The sequence below is a fragment of the Astatotilapia calliptera genome, chromosome 13 (assembly GCF_900246225.1).
Source record: "Astatotilapia calliptera chromosome 13, fAstCal1.2, whole genome shotgun sequence".
In the NCBI taxonomy this organism is placed as follows: domain Eukaryota; kingdom Metazoa; phylum Chordata; class Actinopteri; order Cichliformes; family Cichlidae; genus Astatotilapia; species Astatotilapia calliptera.
Window position 1 is genome coordinate 11,048,417 of NC_039314.1, and position 21,370 is coordinate 11,069,786.

Here is a 21,370-nt window from a genome sequence, read left to right on the forward strand (position 1 = left end):
ATCCGTAAATATTAATATAGACTTTATTAATGCCACACTGGAAGAAACTCACCTGTTACAGCAGCACAAAATAAGGCGCAGCTCATAAAATGCTAAAACTGCTAAAAATGGATCAATTCCAGTAATATTTGTAAATATAAGCATGTATCCTTTTATTTCTTATGTATAAAGATTTGTTCCCCATTAAAAACTCAGATTTGTCTTTTATTATTCTAACTTTTGAAAAGCCTCCTGCTGCCTTACAACCGATCAATTGTATGTGCTATACTTCCTGCAAGCATGCATGCACATTTGAGTGGATGGCTACCCAAGTGAATACACAGAGGCACTTAAGACTGCCTCTATTATATCTCGGGGCACAATGGCTGTTCAAAGCTAGGCCAAGCGTTCAATACAGATGAAGCCCAAATATTTTCAGACCCATAGATTTGTTTCTCTGAGTTGCATTAAAAGACACATCCAGGGCAAAGATAAAATTACTTCCATGTGACAGCAGGCTGTTAACTCCAGTACCTCATATCCCCCTGGCCCCACTGCTGGACTGGGTGTCCCCTTGTATCGATTGGAATAAAACTAAGTGGTATAATTCCTGCATGCCAGCACAAAGGAACAGGGCAAACTGTCTGTGGTGCTTCCTGACTATGTGTGTTTATCTGCATGACAAATCTTAAAAACAAACACAACTGCTCCGAAAGAGCGCTGTTTAAAGAACAAAACAATTTCAGGAATTTTCTTGAAGATTTAGAAGAGACTGTTCATGTAAATCCCTCGTGCTGCGGCTGACTAATATAACTATGAAATGTGCAACACTAGAGAATCCCAACAAAACTTACAGGCTAGTTTCTTTCATTTTATGATTTTTCTTACATTTCTTTCATTGTAACCTTGAAAGACTGTTTGAAATATTTATTTGAATTCTTGCTTTTGTACTGTAGAGTGATGCAACACCTCAGAGCCAGTGTGTGAGTTTGTGCGTGCTGCAAAGAAGCTGCCTTTAGACAATATGAAGGAGGAGCGTGTAACAAAAACAGGATACTTTTACTTTTGCATGTGCTCAAAATAAAATCCGACCAATCCGGTGGCACGCTTGGGGCCCAGACAGACTATTCTCTAGCTACAAAGGCACAAGAACGAGCACTGACTTAGACATTACAGCTCAAATGAGGAGGGTGGGGGGTTCTCTTTGCCCCTTGGGCAGAGACAATGGAGACTAGACCCACATACAGTCTCCATTGTTGATACAATATTGACATGGCACTAATAGCTCTGGCTACGGGACAGAGTAGAAGAGCAACCAGGCAAGATGGAAATCGCGTGAAGGCCAGGCATACCCCTTGCTGTATCCTCTCCACAACACACTTTAGCTAAACAACAAGCACCAATCTATTTGTCTCTGTACATTACCCTCAGATGCTTGACCACTACAGGCACACTCCCTCAGGAGTTCCAGACTAAAGTTTTAAGTCCCACCCACACACGCATACACACACTAAACCGGCTTCTGAACTGAAACGAGAGCATTATCCCAAAAAGAAGACTCACGCTCAAGCCTTTAAAAAAAGTGCTTACAATCTTTTTCTTTGGCTGCTTATCTGCATCTGTTTGAACGTGCAGAACGCCCCTGATGACTTCACCACACACAGATACATGCAGTCTGGCTCTTCTGTCAGGGTCACTTAAGAAAATATGTTCCAAATGCCATTTCATTCCTGCTGGCAACCAAAACAGTTTGTAGTAATAAGACCAAATGCATGCTTAACACCATTCACAGCCATCATAACTCATTTTGCATGGATGACTTTCTGAGAGGAATCTGATTCATCTTCGAAAGCATCGCTTTGATTATTTTTATTTTTTTTTTTTTTTTTTACACCGACTGTAGGTATCCAGTCGTGATAATTTGTTCTATAAATACAATTCTAAGTTATTATGTCCATAGTTCATTCAAAAAAAAAGAAAAGAAAAGGAAGGGAAAAAAGAAAATACTGGCACATCAGTGTTTGGGAGACGATAAAGAGAAGATCTGAAGAGAGTTTTCATCATCTTTCCCATCATTCAGAAGCGAAAGGTACAGAGCTGTTATGAAGCTGAAATACTTTTATCATAAAACACTGAAAGCACAGCCAAGAAATGATGCTATACTCTGAAAAAAAGAAAAAGTGCTGCGTGTATGATGTCAATACAAGCCACATATTCAGTGTTAGCAAAGCTTTCAGACATCTTAGTGATTCAAATCTTAAGAACCAATTTGAATCAATTTGATACACAATGCCATCCTAAATGGGACTAAAACACCCTTCAAATATAAAAATGTAAGATTGCCAACTAAGACATCAGTGTTGCCACTACTGATGTCTTTCATTTGCTTAAAAATGATGCCAAGTGACTGATATTTCCACTTCTATGTGCAGCTTCAGAGGGATGGACGTTTTCGTAGGATAGATACAATTGTACCAGTTACAGTACAACAAATCAGTCTGCTGTAAAGCAGCATGTCTAAGTCAAAAAGTAAAATTTTTTATGGACAAGCCCAAGAGATGCATTGTAACTTTAATTAAATTGTATAAAACCACTGTTTAATAGCCTGGATTATCTTTCAGTTTTTACAATGAAAAAAACCTTTTTTTGCATTTAATAACTGAAAAACTTCAGAATAAATAAATAAAAGTGTATTCTTAAAAATGATTACAATGAGTAATGAAAAAGTTAATTAACAACAAAAGCACAAAGTATTGGGATCAAAATGATGCTTATTTTCAGCTTGTAAGCTAAATATTTAGAAACTAAATTGTGGTATTATGCTGTCACACATGTACAATTCACCCTGGCTGAATATTATGGGGCCAGGAGCTGTTAGGTGATTTTTCCCTTCCTTGCGATAAGGCAAGATTGGAGAAATATCTAGAAATGCACATAGCTCCCCAAGTAAGTGGCTTACACAGAGGCCCAGTGCTTTGTTGTAAATTGCCTGCATTTCAGCTTATGCAAATATATCAGGTAAAAAAAAGTGATGTGTTCTTCAGAAATGCTGCTATCCTTCTTTTTGCGCCCCCCTCCCCCCTTCTATATATCCCCATGACAATCCATCAACAGAGATAAAACCCGACCATCTCAAGCTTCATTTTTCTCACTCACAGATATTTCCTTCAGCAGACCCGGGCTCTCTTGAGTCGCTATTCTGAGAACTAGCTCAGTTCATCTGTAGTGAAAGAAATTTCTTGGAAAGTATGTTTTTGTGGTTACATATTAAATCCCTCGGGTGTACACATTCATCCATCCCATTGCTTTGTCAGGTCAGTAGGAATAATGAGACTAGCTACAGTAACTAGACTTAGGTAGAGCAGTTCCGCTCCGATATAATATATGCAAACATGCCCCATGAGTCTTCCTGCTCCCAATGTTGTCAATGAGCTCTGTGGGTCAGAACAGGATGAATATGTATGACAGAAGAAAAGGAGAAAAAATAACGTTCCAAGCTGGATTTCTTTTCCTTTTAACGCACAAGTTAGGTTCACACGGAGTTCACCGGCAGAAATATGCCCCCAGCACAGCCCTATTTCCTCTGTTGATCCAAACACGGCCCGAAGAATGGAAGGTAGAACAGAACAAGCAAAGGAGGCGCAGGTTCACAGCAAACTTATACTCAAACATATCATGGACAGAAGAATCCTTTTAGTCTTATCTCTGGCTGCAGATATGTTGGAGGTATAGGGCTGCATGAGAATCTATTAACACTTTCAGTTGATAACAAAAGACAGGGGTCTTATCAAGCAGCTAGAAGTGAAACAGAATGCATTAACATTTATGGTGCTCTCTCCTCTGCTTTTGTGTCATCTCTAGAGTGCCCACTCTGTTCCTCTCTCCTTAATGCACTTCGGCACTTTGCTCATTCACCTCTTGCTGTGTGAACTGCTGCAGAAGAAAATAATGACCAAACAAAAATCCCTTATGCATGTTTTGCATAAGGAAGTAGCCCAATTTTCAAAAGGTGGAGGAGACATTACCCTTGTTCGCTCGAAACCTTAACATTAATGAGCACAAAACCAAAAGTCCATTTAAGCATCTTTAAGAGAGATTAATAACACGGAACTTTAAATCACATCATGGGGCTCCGATAAAGTTTTAATGGGTGGGCATACGAGCATTTATGGGTTGCAAATGCCTTATTTGGGGTAATGTTGATGTATGAATGCGTTCCAGTACAATTGCAATAAATAACAAGCGCTGTTATTTGTTTTCAGCTCATGATGTATTTGTTTACGTCTTTAGCTTGTTGTTGATGTTTTATTTATCAGAACACAATGTGCGTTGCTCCCTCTAGCGGTACAAATCTCAAATTTTAATGAGCTTTCACCGAACTGTCAGACGCTATGTGTCAAAGTTTCTGCCCTGCAAAGCTGCAACAGCTGCCGCCGCCCTCAGTGAAAGACAACCTATTCAAAGCCGAGCTACGGAAATACTGAGATTCATTCTAACCGCGTTTTGACATATCAGTCACTAGTTACAGTACCCAGCACGGTTTACAAACCCGGAGAGTTTACAAAACAAGTACACCAAGTTTCTGGCAAACGACGTGCTTCGTGAGGACACAAATATAGAACAGAAACAGGAAACAATAATGAGCCTGAGTCTGAACGCTGTGTGAAAGCAAGGGATAAAAATGGCGCTCCTGTTAATGATAACACCCACCTTTAAATGTCTAATACCAAGATTTTCTTGGCCGCGTTCAAATAGGTTAACAGATGGAATGAATTATCTGTCTAATACTGTGAAATGTGTACAGGGCTTTTTTATTTTTGTGTGACTCACACAAGGAAATGAAATGGTGAAAAATAAAACATCATCATAGTATTGGGGGGCTTAAAAAAAAGCATGCCAACAAGTAATGATGGCTTTGTTCTTTTCTGACTTTCAAATAAGAACTAGAGGGATTTTAAGCTTTGAGAACAAGTAAAGGTGGAATCCTACCGTCATTACACAGCGGTCCTCCAAATGTCGTCATGCTGCAGTCACAACTGAAGCCCTCCCACTGCTGAAGACACACACCTTGGTTGGCACATGAGTCCTCCTGGCAGGTAGTGCTGGGACCTGAATATGGAGACAAACAGATATCTGGTGAGGACAATTTTTTTAATACTAATAAATACCTATGGACTCTAGAGTGAAATTAAATATTAAAGCACACACAAAAAAACATAGAATACTAGCTGTGTACAAACCCTGCGATAAAAGGCAGCGAACTCAACTGTATTCAGCAAACACACACAACCAAAAATGATAAAAATGTAAATAATTTTAACGCTTGAGTTAGACTTCCATTAGTAATTTAATTATTTTCTTCCATATAGTCACATTTAATGCATAACAGCAATTTAATCCACTCAATTCCATTTTTTCTCCGAATCATCACCTGTCAATGAGCTCAGTGTGCTATACCTAACCGGGCAAGGATGCTCATTTCTTAAGGTGCAGAGGTCCGTGTACTTTTAAACTGCACTGTATTGGTGCTTCCTGTGAAAGTGTTTAATCTTCATGCTTGTGGATTATTTCCATTTTACCACCAGTGTATTCATCCTCCAGAAGCATACAGCTGTGTGGCCTCTACAGACACTTTTTTCACAGCAGCCACTTTGACATGAAAGAGTAGGCAAGCACAGGTGTTGGTAATCACATTAATTAAGCAATAATTACCTAAAAACAACAGAACCGTTCTCCATGACATCAGCAGCACCTGTGTTTACCAGCTATGGAAAAAAAGGTCCATTGCGAGGCTATTATGTTTGTGTTAGTACAATTCATGTTAAAATGTGAGTGTGAAGCCAAGTGTTAATGTGTAAATGTTGTATTTTATGAGACATAGTAATTTCTAACAATCTGTATTTAGACTACGTTAGTCTAGCAAGTTTACACATTAACAGTATTATCAATGTCAGGATCTATACTTATGATTCATGACATACAATCGGAACAAAATGAGCACTTTTTAATAGTTTAGTTATAATCAATGCACTGAGGAGGGCTATTTTTTGTTGCTGTTTTTTATTTATTTACTCATGAGAGATTGAAAAAACAGGAAAATTGCAGAATGGCAATCGCATTCTTACACATTTTTTTAATGTATTGGAGCCACAGTAGCTCCTTTTCCGATTCAAGAGTAGCTATGGTAACTGGTTAATAGTTTCAGCATTTGCTGTACCCTGCTCAAGGCTGAATAATGCAGGGGGGAAGCAGAGGGCATTCAGCAACATGAAAAAAGAAATGAATTCCTGATTGCTTTTGTCAAATATTTCTCTGAATGCAAAAAAGTTCCTCTCGCTACATTCTACATAATATATTATAGTGCCTATTAAATCTTTTATAACATCCCTAATAAATCACATCTGCAATTCATCCTCATTTCTGACTCACTTATGATTGAAGTAAACAGATGTGTTATGGCATACTTAGAATAATTTCAAACAATTAACATACAGAGTTATTCATCTTAAGAGTTCCAATTCATCTGACTTCTGCTGATGTAGCAGAGCATGAATCCCAGCTGAGAAAACGGTGACGCTCATTTCTAACACTAATAAATGAATATGTATTAACATGTTTTAAAAATAAAATCTGATGAAATATTTGTGAGGGACCTTTTTATGGTAGATGGAGCAGATTTAGTGAGCTTGACCTTTTGGGAAGGTCTGATCGTGTTTGGAGTCCAATGATTTGTCTTTGTGAGTTTGCCTCTTTGGAGGCCCTCAACAGACAACCTGGCTTCTAAATTTGGGAGTGCAGAACTTTGCACCGTTCCCTCATTTTATACACATAATGGTGCATTTATCTAGAATTTCTACTACACTACATTCACAGAATTGAACAAGAGTCTCAAGCCACTTTTCATTTCTAGATTTTGCTGGGAAAAAGTGATTTATTGAAACATATGCAAACATACCTGGAAATAAAGCATATAAGGCAAAAACACAAGTTGCACCATTCTAACAAACTTTAAAGTCGATATTTGGTACGACCACCTTTATTCTTCAGCAAAGCCTAAACTCTTTTGGCGAGCTTTCATTTTATTTCTTTAAGCAGTCTTCATGAATAGTTCTCCAGGATTCTTGAAAGAAATTGAAAGCTCTTCTTTAGATGCTGGCTGCCTTTTATTTTGTTCTCTGTCGAGATGATCCCACACTGCTTCAGTAATTCACTGTCAGTGTGTTTGGGATCATTGTCGTGCCAAAAAATGAAAATGTTGCCAGTCAGGCACTTTCCAAATGGCATTGAACGGTGGTTCAAAATCTCATGGCACTTTTCTGAGTTTCATTAGAATTTCATTAGTTTTGACTAGATCGCAAACACCACTGGCTGAAATGTAGCGTCAGAATATGGCAAAACCTCCACCATGTTTTAAAGATTGTTGCAGACACTCACTGTTGTATCTCTCTTCTAAACTCCTCCATCCTCCAATGATGATGACTTGAACCAAAAATGTCAAATTTGGATTTATCAGACCCATTGCAACTGATTCTCAGTCCTTTCTGTGTGTAATTCGGCACACCTGTTCTCCCTGTTTCCCTTCCTTAAGATGACTTCTTGACAGGTACTACTCCACTGAAACCATTTCTGATCAGTCTTCAGTGAACAGTAGATGGATCAGATGGTTCTCTTTCATAGCATTCGTTTCGTGTCTCACTATGGGAACGCCTCCTGCGTGACCTCATCAGAAGCTCAAATACCATTACGCCAGCCCTTACAGGCTGGCTAGGTGACGCCCATGTCAGGAGGGGCCAGTGCCTCCCTATATAATAGGCTGACATAGCGTCAGATGTCATTCAAAAACCTCTCCTCGCTTCTCACAGAAGCCTGTAGACAACTGTGCTATTGGGTGCTAAAGCTAAACAACTCGGTCGCCGGGCGCTTTGTTCCCAGCTTTTCAGTTGTCCACTAGCATACAAGCAGTAGCAATACTGTTCTGTGGCTAGTGCGGGTGCCAAGTAGCAATACTTTCAACGAAGTTGCAAAACTTTGTCCTTGCAGCAAGAAGATTTCTGCCTGGGATACACACCCCGTGTGTGTGGCATGCCTGGGTTTATCTCACGCTCAGGCTGCCTTGACACCCGCACAAGACTGTATCCACTGCGCGGCTTTCCCACGCAAACTACTCCGCCGCAGGCTAGCTCGCCAGGCTAACCTGTCGGGTGGCGACCCTTTGCTGTGTGAGGCTGCTGCAGCGCAAGGAGAAACTGAGATGCCCGATGATTTGGCCGCAACGGCAGGGCCGAGCTGGGCAGAGGCAGACCCTCAGCCCATCGCGACCGCTTTCCCGTCGCTGGAGGCACACGGAGATCGTGTGTTTTTCCGCGATGCTGGAGTCACCAAGGGAGGAGATGCTAACGAGGACGGAGATGAGTCGGCTGACTAGGAGTTCCTGCTGTCTGACGACGGCGAGGAGGAAGATTCCACCTCCTTGGCTAGCATCAGCTGGGCTGCAAAGCCCTTGGCTACCGGCGAGGTTGAAAAACCGACACCGCCGTCTCCCCTGGATCTTGACATGCAGGACATGTGCAAGCGCGCAGCCGCTAGGCTCAACATCCCGTGGCCCGCCATACAAACAGAGGTTGTAAAGTCTCGTTTTGACGGTAAGAAATTGCCAAAGGCGAAAAAGACGGGGAAGCATGTGTTGCCTGTTTTCCCTGAGCTACTCGATGAGATAGCGGTGACGTGGAAAGCAAAACCTTACAGCGAGAAACACCCCATCGTGGGGAGCTCCCTGCTGGATTGTGAGGGGATGGAGTCTATCGGCCTCCGCCAGATGCCACAAGTGGAGCCGTTGGTGGCGAGCCATCTTCACCCGAAGATGTCTCTGTCCTCATCGGCTCCATCTCTCCCCTCCAAAACAGACCGCTTCCAGTCTAGCCCTACGGATAAGTGCTACAAGGCAGCAGCTCTGTCAGTAAGAGCCCACAACGCCTCTTCTATGCTAATGGCTTACCAAGCTGAGCTAGAAGAGGACATGACAGCTAACCCAGATACCACAGTGTGGGAAGAAATCTGCGTTATTACTGACCACGTCCTCCGCCTCCACAAGTTAGCCATACAGGCTACTGGGAGAGCCATGGGCCTCATGGTTCTTCAGGAGCGAGCACGCTGGCTCGGGCTCACCAACCTGACGACTAAGGAAAAAGAAGAACTCCTCGACACCCCTGTCGTCCCTCACGGTCTCACGAACCCAGTTTCCCCCCTTTATGGGCCACCCTGCCGCCTCCCAGCTCCGTTCCAGAGCAAGTTCAACGGGACATGTCCCACACAGAGTGCTTAACTCGGGCCGGCGTTCCTGTCACCGGACCCATCAGAGGGAAAGAGAGCCACAGTTCGCAGTGTTGTTTCACAAGCACTTCTCTCATGCATTCTGTATTAAAAAAGCCCCGACACGCGCATCCAGGCAGTTTGCCGAGGGCGCTGTCGAGTGTTGCAAAACACATGAAAAAATCAAACATGCTGAAAAACAGAGCACCGTCTGCCATAACGCAGCCCGTGGAGACTCGCGTTTCCACGGCTGTGATGATCCAGATGAGCCCGTCACCTCGCTCGCCTGTGACAGAGGTGACGGGACACCGAAATGGCGCATGTTTCGCGCTGCGACAACAAGGGGGCGCCAAAACGCCATATTCAGTGGATTGGCCAGTGAGCGCTCTGTCTTGCCACATGAAGAGCTGGGCCACCTGCACTCAGTCAGCATGGGTGCTGAGGACATTGAAAAAGGGCTACAGGCTGCAATTCAGTGTCGCTCCACCACATTTCAAAGAAATCGTTTACTCTCGTGCTCTGGGCGAGTCTGCCAGGTTTCTCCTGGAGGAAATTTCCACCTTGAGAGACAAAGGAGCTATAAGAGTTGTCCCTCCCGAGGAAATGCACAGCGGATTTTATTCAAGGTATTTCCTTGTGCCAAAGAAAGGGGGGAGGAGGATGAGAGCCATTCTGGATCTCCGTGCCCTGAACCGGCATTTGAGGACATACAAGTTCAGGATGTTGACGCACGCCTCGCTGCTACGGTTTGTACGAGCGGGCGACTGGTTCACATCAATCGACCTGAGGGATGCTTATTTCCACATCCCCATATATCCCCCACACCGAAAGTATCTGAGATTTGGTTTCCAGGGGATGGCATACGAGTTTGTAGTCCTGCCTTTTGGTCTCTCACTGAGCCCAAGGGTGTTTGTGACGTGCACCGAGGCAGCAGTGGTCCCGCTCAGGAAAAAGGGCATTCGGGTGGCCACATACATCGACGATTGGCTCGTGGCAGCCCCAACCCGCCAGGGAGCGACTTGTCACACAAATGCTCTCATACACCATCTGGAGAGTTTGGGTTTCCAGATAAACGTGGAAAAGAGCACATTGATGCCAACTCAATGCATTACATTCATAGGGCTCAGCCTAGACTCCCTTCGGGTGAGGGCTTTTCTGTCCCCGGAGAGAACAGCGGCCATACAGTCATCCCTTGCACTGTTTTGCAGAGGCAACACAGTGACCCTCAAACAGTGCCAGAGGCTGCTCGGTCTGATGGCTTCTTCTCTAGTGGCGATAACACTGGGACGCCTGCACATGAGAGGCTTTCAGCGCTGGGTGGGCTTGCGGGGACTGGACCCTCACTGAGACGGCCACCGTCGCGTGAGAGTCTCTGCAGACTGTTCACTCGCTCTCCACGAGTGGAAGAGGCCAGGTTTCTTGTCTCAGGGCGTTGCCATGGGGGCAGTTTCAGCCAGGAAGGTGATTTCCACAGATGCCTCTCTTTCGGGCTGGGGCACCACCCATGAGGAAACAGTGAATGGGGAATGGGGCCCTCACATGCGCTCCACCCACATAAACTGTCTGGAACCGCTGGCGGTTCACCTGTCGCTAAAACACTTTCTCCCTTGGCTGAGAGGTCATCATGTTTTAGTGAGGTCGGACAATTCCACCGTTGTGGCCTACATCAACAGACAGGGGGGTCTGGGGTCCAAGTTACACACACTGGCACACAGACTGATAGTCTGGAGCAGTGTCCACCTGCTGTCACTGAGAGCAACTCACGTGCCGGGGATCTTGAACTTTGGAGCAGATCTTCTCTCCAGGGGCAACCTGCTGTATGGGGACTGGAAGCTTCACCCGGAGGTGGTGAAGCAGATCTAGCTGCGATTCGGTCAGGCGACCGTAGACGTTTATGCATCCAGGGAGAATGCTCAGTGTCCCCTGTTTTACTCGCTGCACCATCAGAGAGCTCCACTCGGGGTGGATGCTCTAGCTCACGAGTGGCCGAGAACCCTCCTCTATGCTTTTCCCCCAGTGGCCCTCATTTCTCCAACTCTGGCCAGAGTGAGGGAGAGAAGTCACTATATGATCCTGATAGCCCCGCACTGGCCAGGGAAACACTGGCTGGTGGAGATTTTTCAGCAGCTGTGCGGCCCACCTTGGCCGTTACCACTACGCAGAGACCTCCTGTCTCAGGCACAGGGGGAAATATTCCACCCCCACCCAGAGAGGCTAGCTCTATGGGCTTGGCCCGTGAGTGGTTTAACCTGAACACGGTGGGGCTCCCTCATAGTGTTATCGACACTATTCAGTGTTCTAGAGCATCGTCTACTCGGACGCTATATGAGCACAAGTGGCGTGTGTTTGAAAGCTGGTGCTTAGAATCACAGGCCATCCCTTTTCAGTGCTCTGTGGCTGTGATTCTGTCATTTCTTCAGGCCCTGATTGATAAGGGTAAAGCCTTCTCCACCATCAAGGTGTATTTGGCAGCAATTTCGGCCTGCCATATTGGTTTTGAGGGAAAGACTGTTGGCCAGCATCCCTTAATATGCCTTTTCATGAAGGGTGCATGGCGTAAATTGCCTACGTCTAGGCCGTTGGCTCCATCGTGGGACCTTCCCACAGTATTGGCTGCGCTCTCCTGTTGCCCATTTGAACCCCTGGAACAGGTTGAGTTAAAATTTCTGTCCTTGAAGACAGCTCTTTTAATTGCTTTAGCTTCTGCTAAATGTGTGGGAGAGATCCACGCTCTCTCAGTGCATCAGTCATGCATTCAGTTCTCCTCGGATAATACGAGGGTCAGTATGCGGCTCAACCCTGCCTTTGTCCCGAAGGTTGTCGGCACATGTTCCCCTATAGAACTGCCGGCCTTTTGCCCACCGCCTTTCTCCTCAGAGGAGCAACAGCATACCTTGTGTCCAGTCCGTGCTCTGCGCATTTACATGGACCGAACCCAGAGTGTCAGACAAAGTGACCAGCTGTTCGTGTCCTGGGCTAAACCACATATGGGAAAGCCTGTGTCTAAACAGCGCCTCTCCCATTGGATAGTAGGAGCAATTGCCCTGGCCTATACTAGCAGGGGCCTTCAGCCCCCTGCTGGCTTACGTGCGCATTCCACTAGAGGTCTGGCAACCTCATGGGCTCTCTTTAGGGAAGCTTCTATTCAGGAGGTGTGTGCAGCGGAATGCTGGACCTCACCTCATACATTTGCTAGGTTTTACAGGTTAGATGTGACAGCACCTAACCTAGCACATTCAGTCCTCAGTGCAGGTTCTTCCCGGGTGGGGGCCTCTCCCCTGTGAAGTGCTGTTGGGGACAGTTGTCTTCTTAACAGGCATGTCTGGCAATCCGGGAGTCAGTATTTCTCCCATAGTGAGACACGAAACGAATGCTATGAAAGAGAACTTAAGGTTATGTATATAACCCCGGTTCTCTGAGTAGCATGAGTGAGTGTCTCACCAGACCGCCCTCCTTGCTATGGAAGCGAGGAAGAGGTGGGCTTGTTTTGAATGACATCTGACGCTATGTCAGCCTATTATATAGGGAGGCACTGGCCCCTCCTGACATGGGCGTCACCTAGCCAGCCTGTAAGGGCTGGCGTAATGGTATTTGAGCTTCTGATGAGGTCACGCAGGAGGCGTTCCCATAGTGAGACACTCACTCATGCTACTCAGAGAACCGGGGTTATATACATAACCTTAAGATCTTTCACATCTTTGCTAGAGTTTCTTAGCTATGTCAAATGGAAAGTCCATTCTCCCTGCAGCACGGACTACACTGCCCATGAGGCTACATTCTTTAGGGCTATGCCTGTAGCATTCTGCCTATTAGCTTAGCACAACAACAAAAAGGCGCTCTCTCACCCAGGAAACACGCAGAGCGAGAGCGTCCCCCTGTAACCATGGCAGCCGCAACGCTGCCGCCTGGAACTACAGAACATAGCTGTCAAACAAAACCGAAACAGTCCTGACCTGCGACAATATGAAATTATGAAACAGGAAAGTACCCCCGTGTAATCCATTTATTTCAACAAAGTAACTGTATTCTAAATACCACCTTTTTAAACGGTAACGGTAACGGAATACAGTTACTCATATTTTGTATTTTAAATACGTAACGGCGGTACATGTATTCCATTACTCCCCAACACTGGTAGTCAGTTACGTGTAGACCAAACTACACAACTGTATCATGCTTGAATGATTCATATGTCAGTGCAAAGTTGCTTATTAAACAAACACATTGTCCTAAAAATGGGCAGCCAATATCTAAAGAAAAATGTTGGAAGACATTCAGAAAGCTGAGAGAAGTATTGCTTCAGATCACTGAAAAAGTTATAAGAAATACTGTCTCCATGGAAGAAAAAAATAAAGGAATGAGGGATGGCAGAAGAATTTTGCACAGTTCGGTGCTTCTCTTGAAAGGTGTTCCCTGGAGTAGTAAAAACCTACTTTATTCCCATAACAATGCCCAAATTGTGTCCCCAAAACCCTAAAACAGTTTCAGATAATATTAATAGCGCTTCATATACTTCAGAGTGTATTTGACTTTAGTTACTGGCCAGTGGTTCTGTTTGTTTCATGCCATATTTCACTGTTTATGTAAGTGTTAAATCTTGAAAGAGTCAGTCCTGTTGCTTGGAACACCTCCTACTTACAAAATAGAAATAGAGTGCCAGAGACAGTGAGAATACAACAATAGGAAACACTGGGCTTAATAAGATTAATAATAGGTAAGACATTACAATGACCAACTTTAAGATCAAAAGCTGAATATTTTAAGAGGAAATCCATGCAGGATACATTTTTGTTCTTCAAACCATTAAAAGGCATGCTCAGAAATTCCCTTATATGTATATCAGGGAACATCAAAAACCCCACAGTGGAAATAAAAGTTCCAATAAACAACATCCAATATGTGAGTGCAAATCCACACATAAGCCCCATAGACTCTGATACAAGATTATAATGAGACTTGTATTCCTATGGGACTTAAGGCCATTCCACATAGTTGGTGGTTGAATGGCAACACTAGGCAGTTATCTTGTATTGAGACATGTGGAGGTAGTGATAGTTAGAGGGTAGATATGTTGTAGATGCACACGGGGAGAGACATCAGACTCTTTATCAGACAGACAAAGCTATCTACCTTGCAAGTCAGCTTTCATCAATGCAACTTTTGTCAGCAAAATAATAGGAAAGGAAAAGGCAAAGTATACCAGCTGTTAGTAAAAGCAGCAAGATGTCAGAGATGGAGTAGCAAAACACAGAGTGCTGAAGAAGGAGAGACAAAGGGAAGGATCTTTGTCTTCAGAAGGAGCCAGAGGTGGAAAAATTATACTGTATAATGAAGGCTAGGTTAAGCTAAACTGTTAAAGCAACCAACCAAAAATGGCTTCAGCAGCATAAAGTAATACCAAGAAATTGCTGCTATTAAAGGAAGCGGGCGTTCTTTTTCAGGAAAATTTAGATAACTTGTTAAAAAACAAACAAAAAAACCCAAACACCCAGAATGTTTCATTATTCATTACTGACTTTTAATATAAGTAGCTATATGTTATACGGCGACTCCACCATCACAATCTAATAAATGTGTTAACATTTCCATTGGGAGTCTCAATTGACTCTGTGTAGGAGGAAAAAAAAGAAAACAACAAGTTTGACAGACCTGCACGGGGAGATGAATTTGATTACATTTGTAATGTCAAAACACAAAAAGATCAGAAGCCGCACACTCGATAGAAAAAGAGTGGATGAATTGTGAAATTAAACTAAGTGACTGACGCTGGAAAATAAATCTAATATTGTCTCTGGATATGGTGCACATATTAGACTGGGCAAATGATATTTATGCATGCAACAAAGGATTCATACATAATTCAAAAGGATTGCTTCTGGCAAACTCTCAGATCCAGCAAGCATACATAGAGCAAAACAGAATGGGGGTAAAATAGGAAATAACACTCGCAGTACAAAAATGGCAGAGAGAATAAGCAGATTATGGCCAAGTGAAACAGAAATGATTGCCCGTGGAGGAGCGTCAGAGTTTGATGCATACTAACAGAATACTAACACATTTAATGGATGTTAAATTATGTGCCACAGGTTGCCAGTGTGGGTGCCTCGGTGGGTGTGCTTCTCAACGAGTGTGTCTTCGTCTTGGACAAGTAGGAGAATGGGAATACTGAGCAGCTTTGCGTGGCGCTGCAATGACCCCTTAAGATGGTTTTGTGAAAATAAGGGGGAAAAGATTGAATAAAGAGGGAAAAACAACTGAATTTATACCTGAGCTTGGACTGACTGAGCTTGACAGTGATTTATCATCATCGACCCACTGCGTTCACTTATTGGGTTGACAGACTACTGACCTTCACATCCTCTCTCTATTTGTCCCACACAGTCCAGGGCATCTGACATCAAGTCTGGGAGCCGCCCGTTCAGATCCATTGATGCCAGACAACCTTGAAAACCCTCCTTGGCATGCACCAGTTTGGGCAGCTCCTTGTACATCTCCTTAGCCACCCCTCCAATATACAGGTTACCTGTAAGGACATGAGAAATATGACAATACTGACCCCTAGTGGACATAAAAAACATTATCAAATATTTTGGATGGCTTTTAAAACTGCGTTTAAAGTGAACATGCCAGGCATTAGTAACAGTTGCGTGAATTATTTTATTCAAGTGAAAAAGTACATGAGGTTAATTATGTCTAGCTTTGGAAACCTTTTCTAATTGTCTTGATTTAAATGTTTTTTTGTGGGTGGCTTTTTTTTGTGGTCATGTCCAAGCCAGACATTTGTCATCTTTCATGTTTGTGCTGTTTCATTAACAATTTCAGATAAGGAAAATTACAACACTCTTCAAGGTAGTACACCAATTACCCCAATGTCCTTACAAGCTGTTTTATGTTATTAAATGATAATTCTTTAAAATAACTTTAATTCAAGGTTGGTCTGCTGAGCACAAATGGCCTTGTTTTTATGAACATATGCACATTGTTAATGGCAGCTGTAGAACAGATTAATGTGGAATTCTTGCTCAAGGGTACCTAAGTGGTGCTAATGAGTAAGGGCCAAGCATTGTTCCTACACACCCCTGCTGGGTCCACCCTGCTGGTGCAAACCTTCATTCACAAACCCAGGTCACTGCTGCCTCAATTTAATGTAAGAAATACACTGTAGTGCACTCTCAGGAAATAAGATACCCTTATCCTATTAGGTGTACAACAGGTTCACACCAGAAAAGGGATGCTCTAAGGTGCTGTTGGTGTACCCTTGAAAGGCATCCCTTATATTGTCTCATTTTCTACCTTAGTATAAGGAGGAAAAGAGCCAATAACAGACATAAAAAAGAAGTTAACTAAGGTTAATGACTTAATTATTATTTAATTATAAATTTGGGAATGGAATACCATTTGCATAGTACATTTCTAGTCACAGAGGTTATTCAGTGCTTCATCTATTTCATATCTGCACCTGCATCCAACAGAAACCAGCTCAGAACCATCCTCGCAAAAATAGAAAATTGTAGCTGAGAGATGACACTGCTGTCCTTTGGACTAATATATTTTGAATAAAACTTATCATGTTATTAAAATGAAGAATAAAATATTAAAACATTACATTTTTGCCCATTTCCCCATTGCATTTGACCTGATATTACATTGCAAATATTACCCTTTTTCATATATATACCTTTTTGGCTCTCAAAAGGCACACAGTTACCCTAAGGTCCAATAATTAGCTTTAGAGGTGGAATTCATGGACTGTACCTGCAGGGATAGGAATGTATTTCGTTCTAGCCCTGTTGCAGAGAGTGTATGTGTGCATACCCTTCAGGTCCAGGTTTTTGGCTCCTGTTGTTGTCTGCGTGGTAATCTTGGTGTCAATCTTGACAGTGTGGAGGTTGTTGGTGTCCCTGGAGATTATAACATTGTGCCAGTGGTTGTCGTTCAGGGGTTTGTTAGAGTTGCCTTTGATCAGGTGGGCTCCATTCCCCAGGTCAGACACATAGTGTAGGTAACTGGAGGAAGATATTTAACTATCAGCTAATATCAGATGTGTTCTTTGTCATCTTGTGCTTTACATAGACTGTTTATCAGAGTAGACTGTAACAATAACAACATTGATACAAATAATTATGCTCATGTATATAAATATATTTTATACTGAAATGTCGCTGTTGGTGGCTGTGCGTTTGAAAACATAAATATACAAGAGTTTGAAAAAGTGGAAGTTAATAATTGGCAGGTAGAATAAACAACAAAGGGCAATGAACAGCGCTGAACAAATCATCCTTAAATTATTTGCTTTACAGTCAATTTGAGATTCGCACGCTCGTTTTTAATTAAAAAATATGGCGTCAATGTTTAGCACGCGGGAAAGCCTAACTTGCGGCATTACTTAAAAGAAGGTTATTCTATAGCTGCAATAAGTGTGTAGTCGATTCTCTTTTATGTTGGGTATTTGCTCTGCCTTCATGAAGATTAAAAAGAACAGCAATAGCCGACAGCTCTTTCAGTAAATATTCTGGCGTAGAGGTGATAAGAGAAGAATTTGAAGTAAAGGCATAAAAAAAAAAAGCTGTCAAGAATTCTTTTCTGTTTGGAAACTGTCCTGTGTAGGAAGGGGTGCATTATTAAAATCATAATCCATTTTTATGGAGATTACTGCCTAAATAAACATCACCTACACTGGTATAAAACTGGATAGGCACAGTTTAATGGTTTTTGCTGTCAGTATTTGCTGGACTTTGCACCTGTTGGCAGGTAGGTCTGCCGTATGTGTAAAAAGGAGACTTTTATAACAACTGTTGCACTGACAGCAACAACAGCAAAGCAAAAATGTCAGGCATATTTTTTTAATGTGTCTGAGTGAAGGTTTGGTGTAAACCGTCACAAAAAAACACCAGTGACATCAAACAGTCAAGTCTACTGGGTACAAAACAAGATATATTACAGGCAAAGCACTTTTCTTTGACAGAATGAATGCTGCAAAGTCTCCACTTACCCTTTAACCAGCTCCACCACAATGAAGTCATTTCCATCGCCACTGTTATACAGGATGAGGCCGTCCGAGGAGGTGGTTTTGAACTGAAAAAAAAGGTGCATGGAGTAGTAGGCCTGCAGAGTAGTGAGAGTCACATAGCTGGAGCGTGACTTGAAGGTGACAGGGTCAGCAATGATGTTCTTGAAGCCAATCATTGCATTGAGCTCACAGTAATCAATGTCACCATTTTTACAGAGGTCTATGTAGGCCATGCCATTGAAGGAGAGGCTCTGGAGGTGGCCAATGAAGTTGGAGGGCACCATGGACATGAAGCGCTTCTCTGTCACAATGCCCGTCTCAATGTTATGGAACTCCAGCTGGGTGTGGTCACCTGCCATTTGACCTTTGATCGGCAGAAGTGGGAAGGGGAGAGAGGGTGTTATTGGGGATATCTGACAGTTAAATGGGCGCTGCTTTGCAATTAAAGGATCCACTTTAAATCCTCTCTGAAAAGAAATTAAAGAATGGCTTCACAATTATTGTCTTTAAGGGAAAAAAAAACTTCCACCAGATGCCCTTTTCATGCAACCCCCAGGAGATTAGAGTCTTCTCCTGGGACCGAACCAGGGATCTTTCACTTGTTAGGTGGTGCGTAAATCATTTGTTTCAATTCAATCTTATTTCATTTATGCAGCACCAAAGAACAACAAGGTGAAAAAAAGAGAAATAGAGACAATTTTATTTTCCTTTTCAAACAGCAACATTTTATCTTAAATTTTTTTTTTTTTTTTTTTTAAAGGTTTTATTCTATATAGAAAAATGATCAAACCCTTTTTCCTGATCAGCAAAGCATGTTATGGATTATTTAAGTTTACATATTCAAAAAACTACTACATTACATCAAATAAAAAGAGGATGAGAGGTACCTTCCACAGGTGGAAGATCATCTACGGTCAGTTTCAAATTCTTGCCCCTCCTGAACACACGTACTGTGTGCCACTCATTATCGTTCAGATTCTGACCCGCAAAAATTGTCTCTGGACCTTTGCCTGCAGGACAGTCCAAACAGCGGTTAACACACACACTTAATACAGACACACATACACACATCCATAACAGAGAGGTTGATAAAAGTAGAATAAGAAAGAGGGAGATCAAAAGGAAGAAAATGTGAATGGATGAAGTAGTTGGACAGAGGAAGAAAACATTAAGGTAAACATAGTTAATGGTCCATAAAAACACATTTTGACTTGCATTTGCAGCACTGATCGCACCATTAGATAAAGCATCAAAATTCTGAATTCTCCCTGAACACTATTTTCTTTGAACCAATAGGAGGGAGGCCATAATCAGATGCTGTAATATATTCAAACAAGTGTTTTCTGTGAATGCATAATGTGTGAGCTTTGAGTTAAATGGAGACACAAATATAAGCTTGCTATACGACTGATGTCTTCTTTCTTTTGAGATTTTCTTAAATTCCTATCATGCCACTTGGTGGCAGCAAATAACTACCAAAAGGCTATGACTGGACAGGCACTTAACAACCCAGTATCACTCTCCATCTTGTTTACCTACAAGAGTGCAGGCCAATATTTGATTTCCCTCATGTCCACCACATAAAATGAAATAGTGATGCAAAAAGAAACACCTGCATAATGGAAGCATTGTGGTTGGCGGTGAGCAGAGAAAAAAAGGAACAAATAAAAAACAAAACAACAGAACAGACCATTTTAGCCCTCGTGCTAATCGTACAAAAACAGGAAATACAGAATGTGCTTTTTATCAGCACCCTTTGAAATAATTGATGCTCTGGAAAATGGAGAAGGTTACTGAAACTGCACAGATGCCATTTAAAAAAAGCTAATGAATCCACTTTATTAAATCAATAAATGCTGTTTCCTATAGTGCTGCAAATCTGCCTTGCAAGGATTTACACATTCAAAACTTGTATTTAACTGAATTTTGAAACTGAGAAATTGTATCACATTCGTCCTTAAATACACAGGACTGTGAAAAAGTTTTGAGCCACCCATCATGTTAATATATTTTGCTTCCAAGGAGCCAGACTTTCCTGTAATTGTTTAATGCAGTCTTGAGCAATGGTTCTCCAGAACCAGCCCCCCCCCCCCCCACCCCTAAACAACAAAAAAACAAACATGTTTCAAAAACACAAAATATGTTCCCATTCGTTTAACTGAATTTACCAAAAATGTCACAAATAAAACATTTTTGCAACAACAAGGTGATTCTTGAAAAGCTTTTTGCTGATAACTCTCAGCATGGTGCACAGTTCATCTTGAGAACACTGGACAAGTAAGGGATAAAAGGAAAAGTGTCAGACCTGAAATATTATCTATAGCAGATCTGAAAAGAATGTCCTTAAGAAAAAAAATCCAGCAAAGACCTGACACAGGATCAGAGAGATGCGTCTGGCCCTTCAACAGATGGATCTACTGTTTGCCAAAGGTTCGAAATGCACTCAGTGGAAGGGTGGCTGTCAAGAAGCCAGTCTTAAGGAAGGGAAACAGGGAGAGAAGGCTGAGGTGTGCCAAATTACTAATGAAAATGTCTTATGGAGTGATGAACCAACATTTGACACTTTTGGTTCAAATCAATATCTTTATGTGTCTACAACACAGTCATTTGTAAAACACGGTGGAGGCTTGGTCATGGCTGCATTTTAGCCAGTGGTGTTTAAATAAGTACATTTTGATCCACTATGCAAAACCATCTTGAAAAGAACCTAATTGGCAATGACCTTTCAGCATGACAATAATCTTAAATACACTGCCAATGCAGTAGAGCATATCTGGATAGGAAAACACACAGTGGAACACTATCAGTAATGGATTGGCGTCCCCAGAGCCCGGATTCAACATTGAATCACAGAACAGAACAAAAACGCAGCTAACATCCAAAGAAGAGCTTTGAATGTCCTTCAAGAAGCCTGGAGAACATGTCTTGAAGTCTACTCAAAGAAATTACGAGAAAGCTTGCCTAAGAGAGTTCAGGCTGCGTTGAAAAATAAAGGTGATCATAGCAAATACTGACTTTCAAGCTTGATAGAATTGTACAAACTCCAAATTATATTTCTATGTATGTTTGCTC

At 42.4% G+C, this 21,370-nt stretch overlaps 1 protein-coding gene across 26 annotated transcripts in view; it reads right to left on the minus strand.

The window, feature by feature from the left end:
• The window catches only part of LOC113034636 (neurexin-1a), a 258,027-nt gene that overhangs the window by 116,229 nt on the left and 120,428 nt on the right, over window positions 1–21,370 (minus strand). For all 26 annotated transcript variants that reach the window (XM_026189409.1, XM_026189380.1, XM_026189404.1 and 23 more), the window contains 5 exons: window positions 19,186–19,308; window positions 18,281–18,662; window positions 17,104–17,294; window positions 15,638–15,811; window positions 4,969–5,088 (listed from right to left, as the gene is read on the minus strand). In XM_026189409.1, coding sequence (XP_026045194.1) covers window positions 4,969–5,088; window positions 15,638–15,811; window positions 17,104–17,294; window positions 18,281–18,662; window positions 19,186–19,308 — 990 coding nt within the window. The remainder of the gene's footprint in view (window positions 1–4,968; window positions 5,089–15,637; window positions 15,812–17,103; window positions 17,295–18,280; window positions 18,663–19,185; window positions 19,309–21,370) is intronic.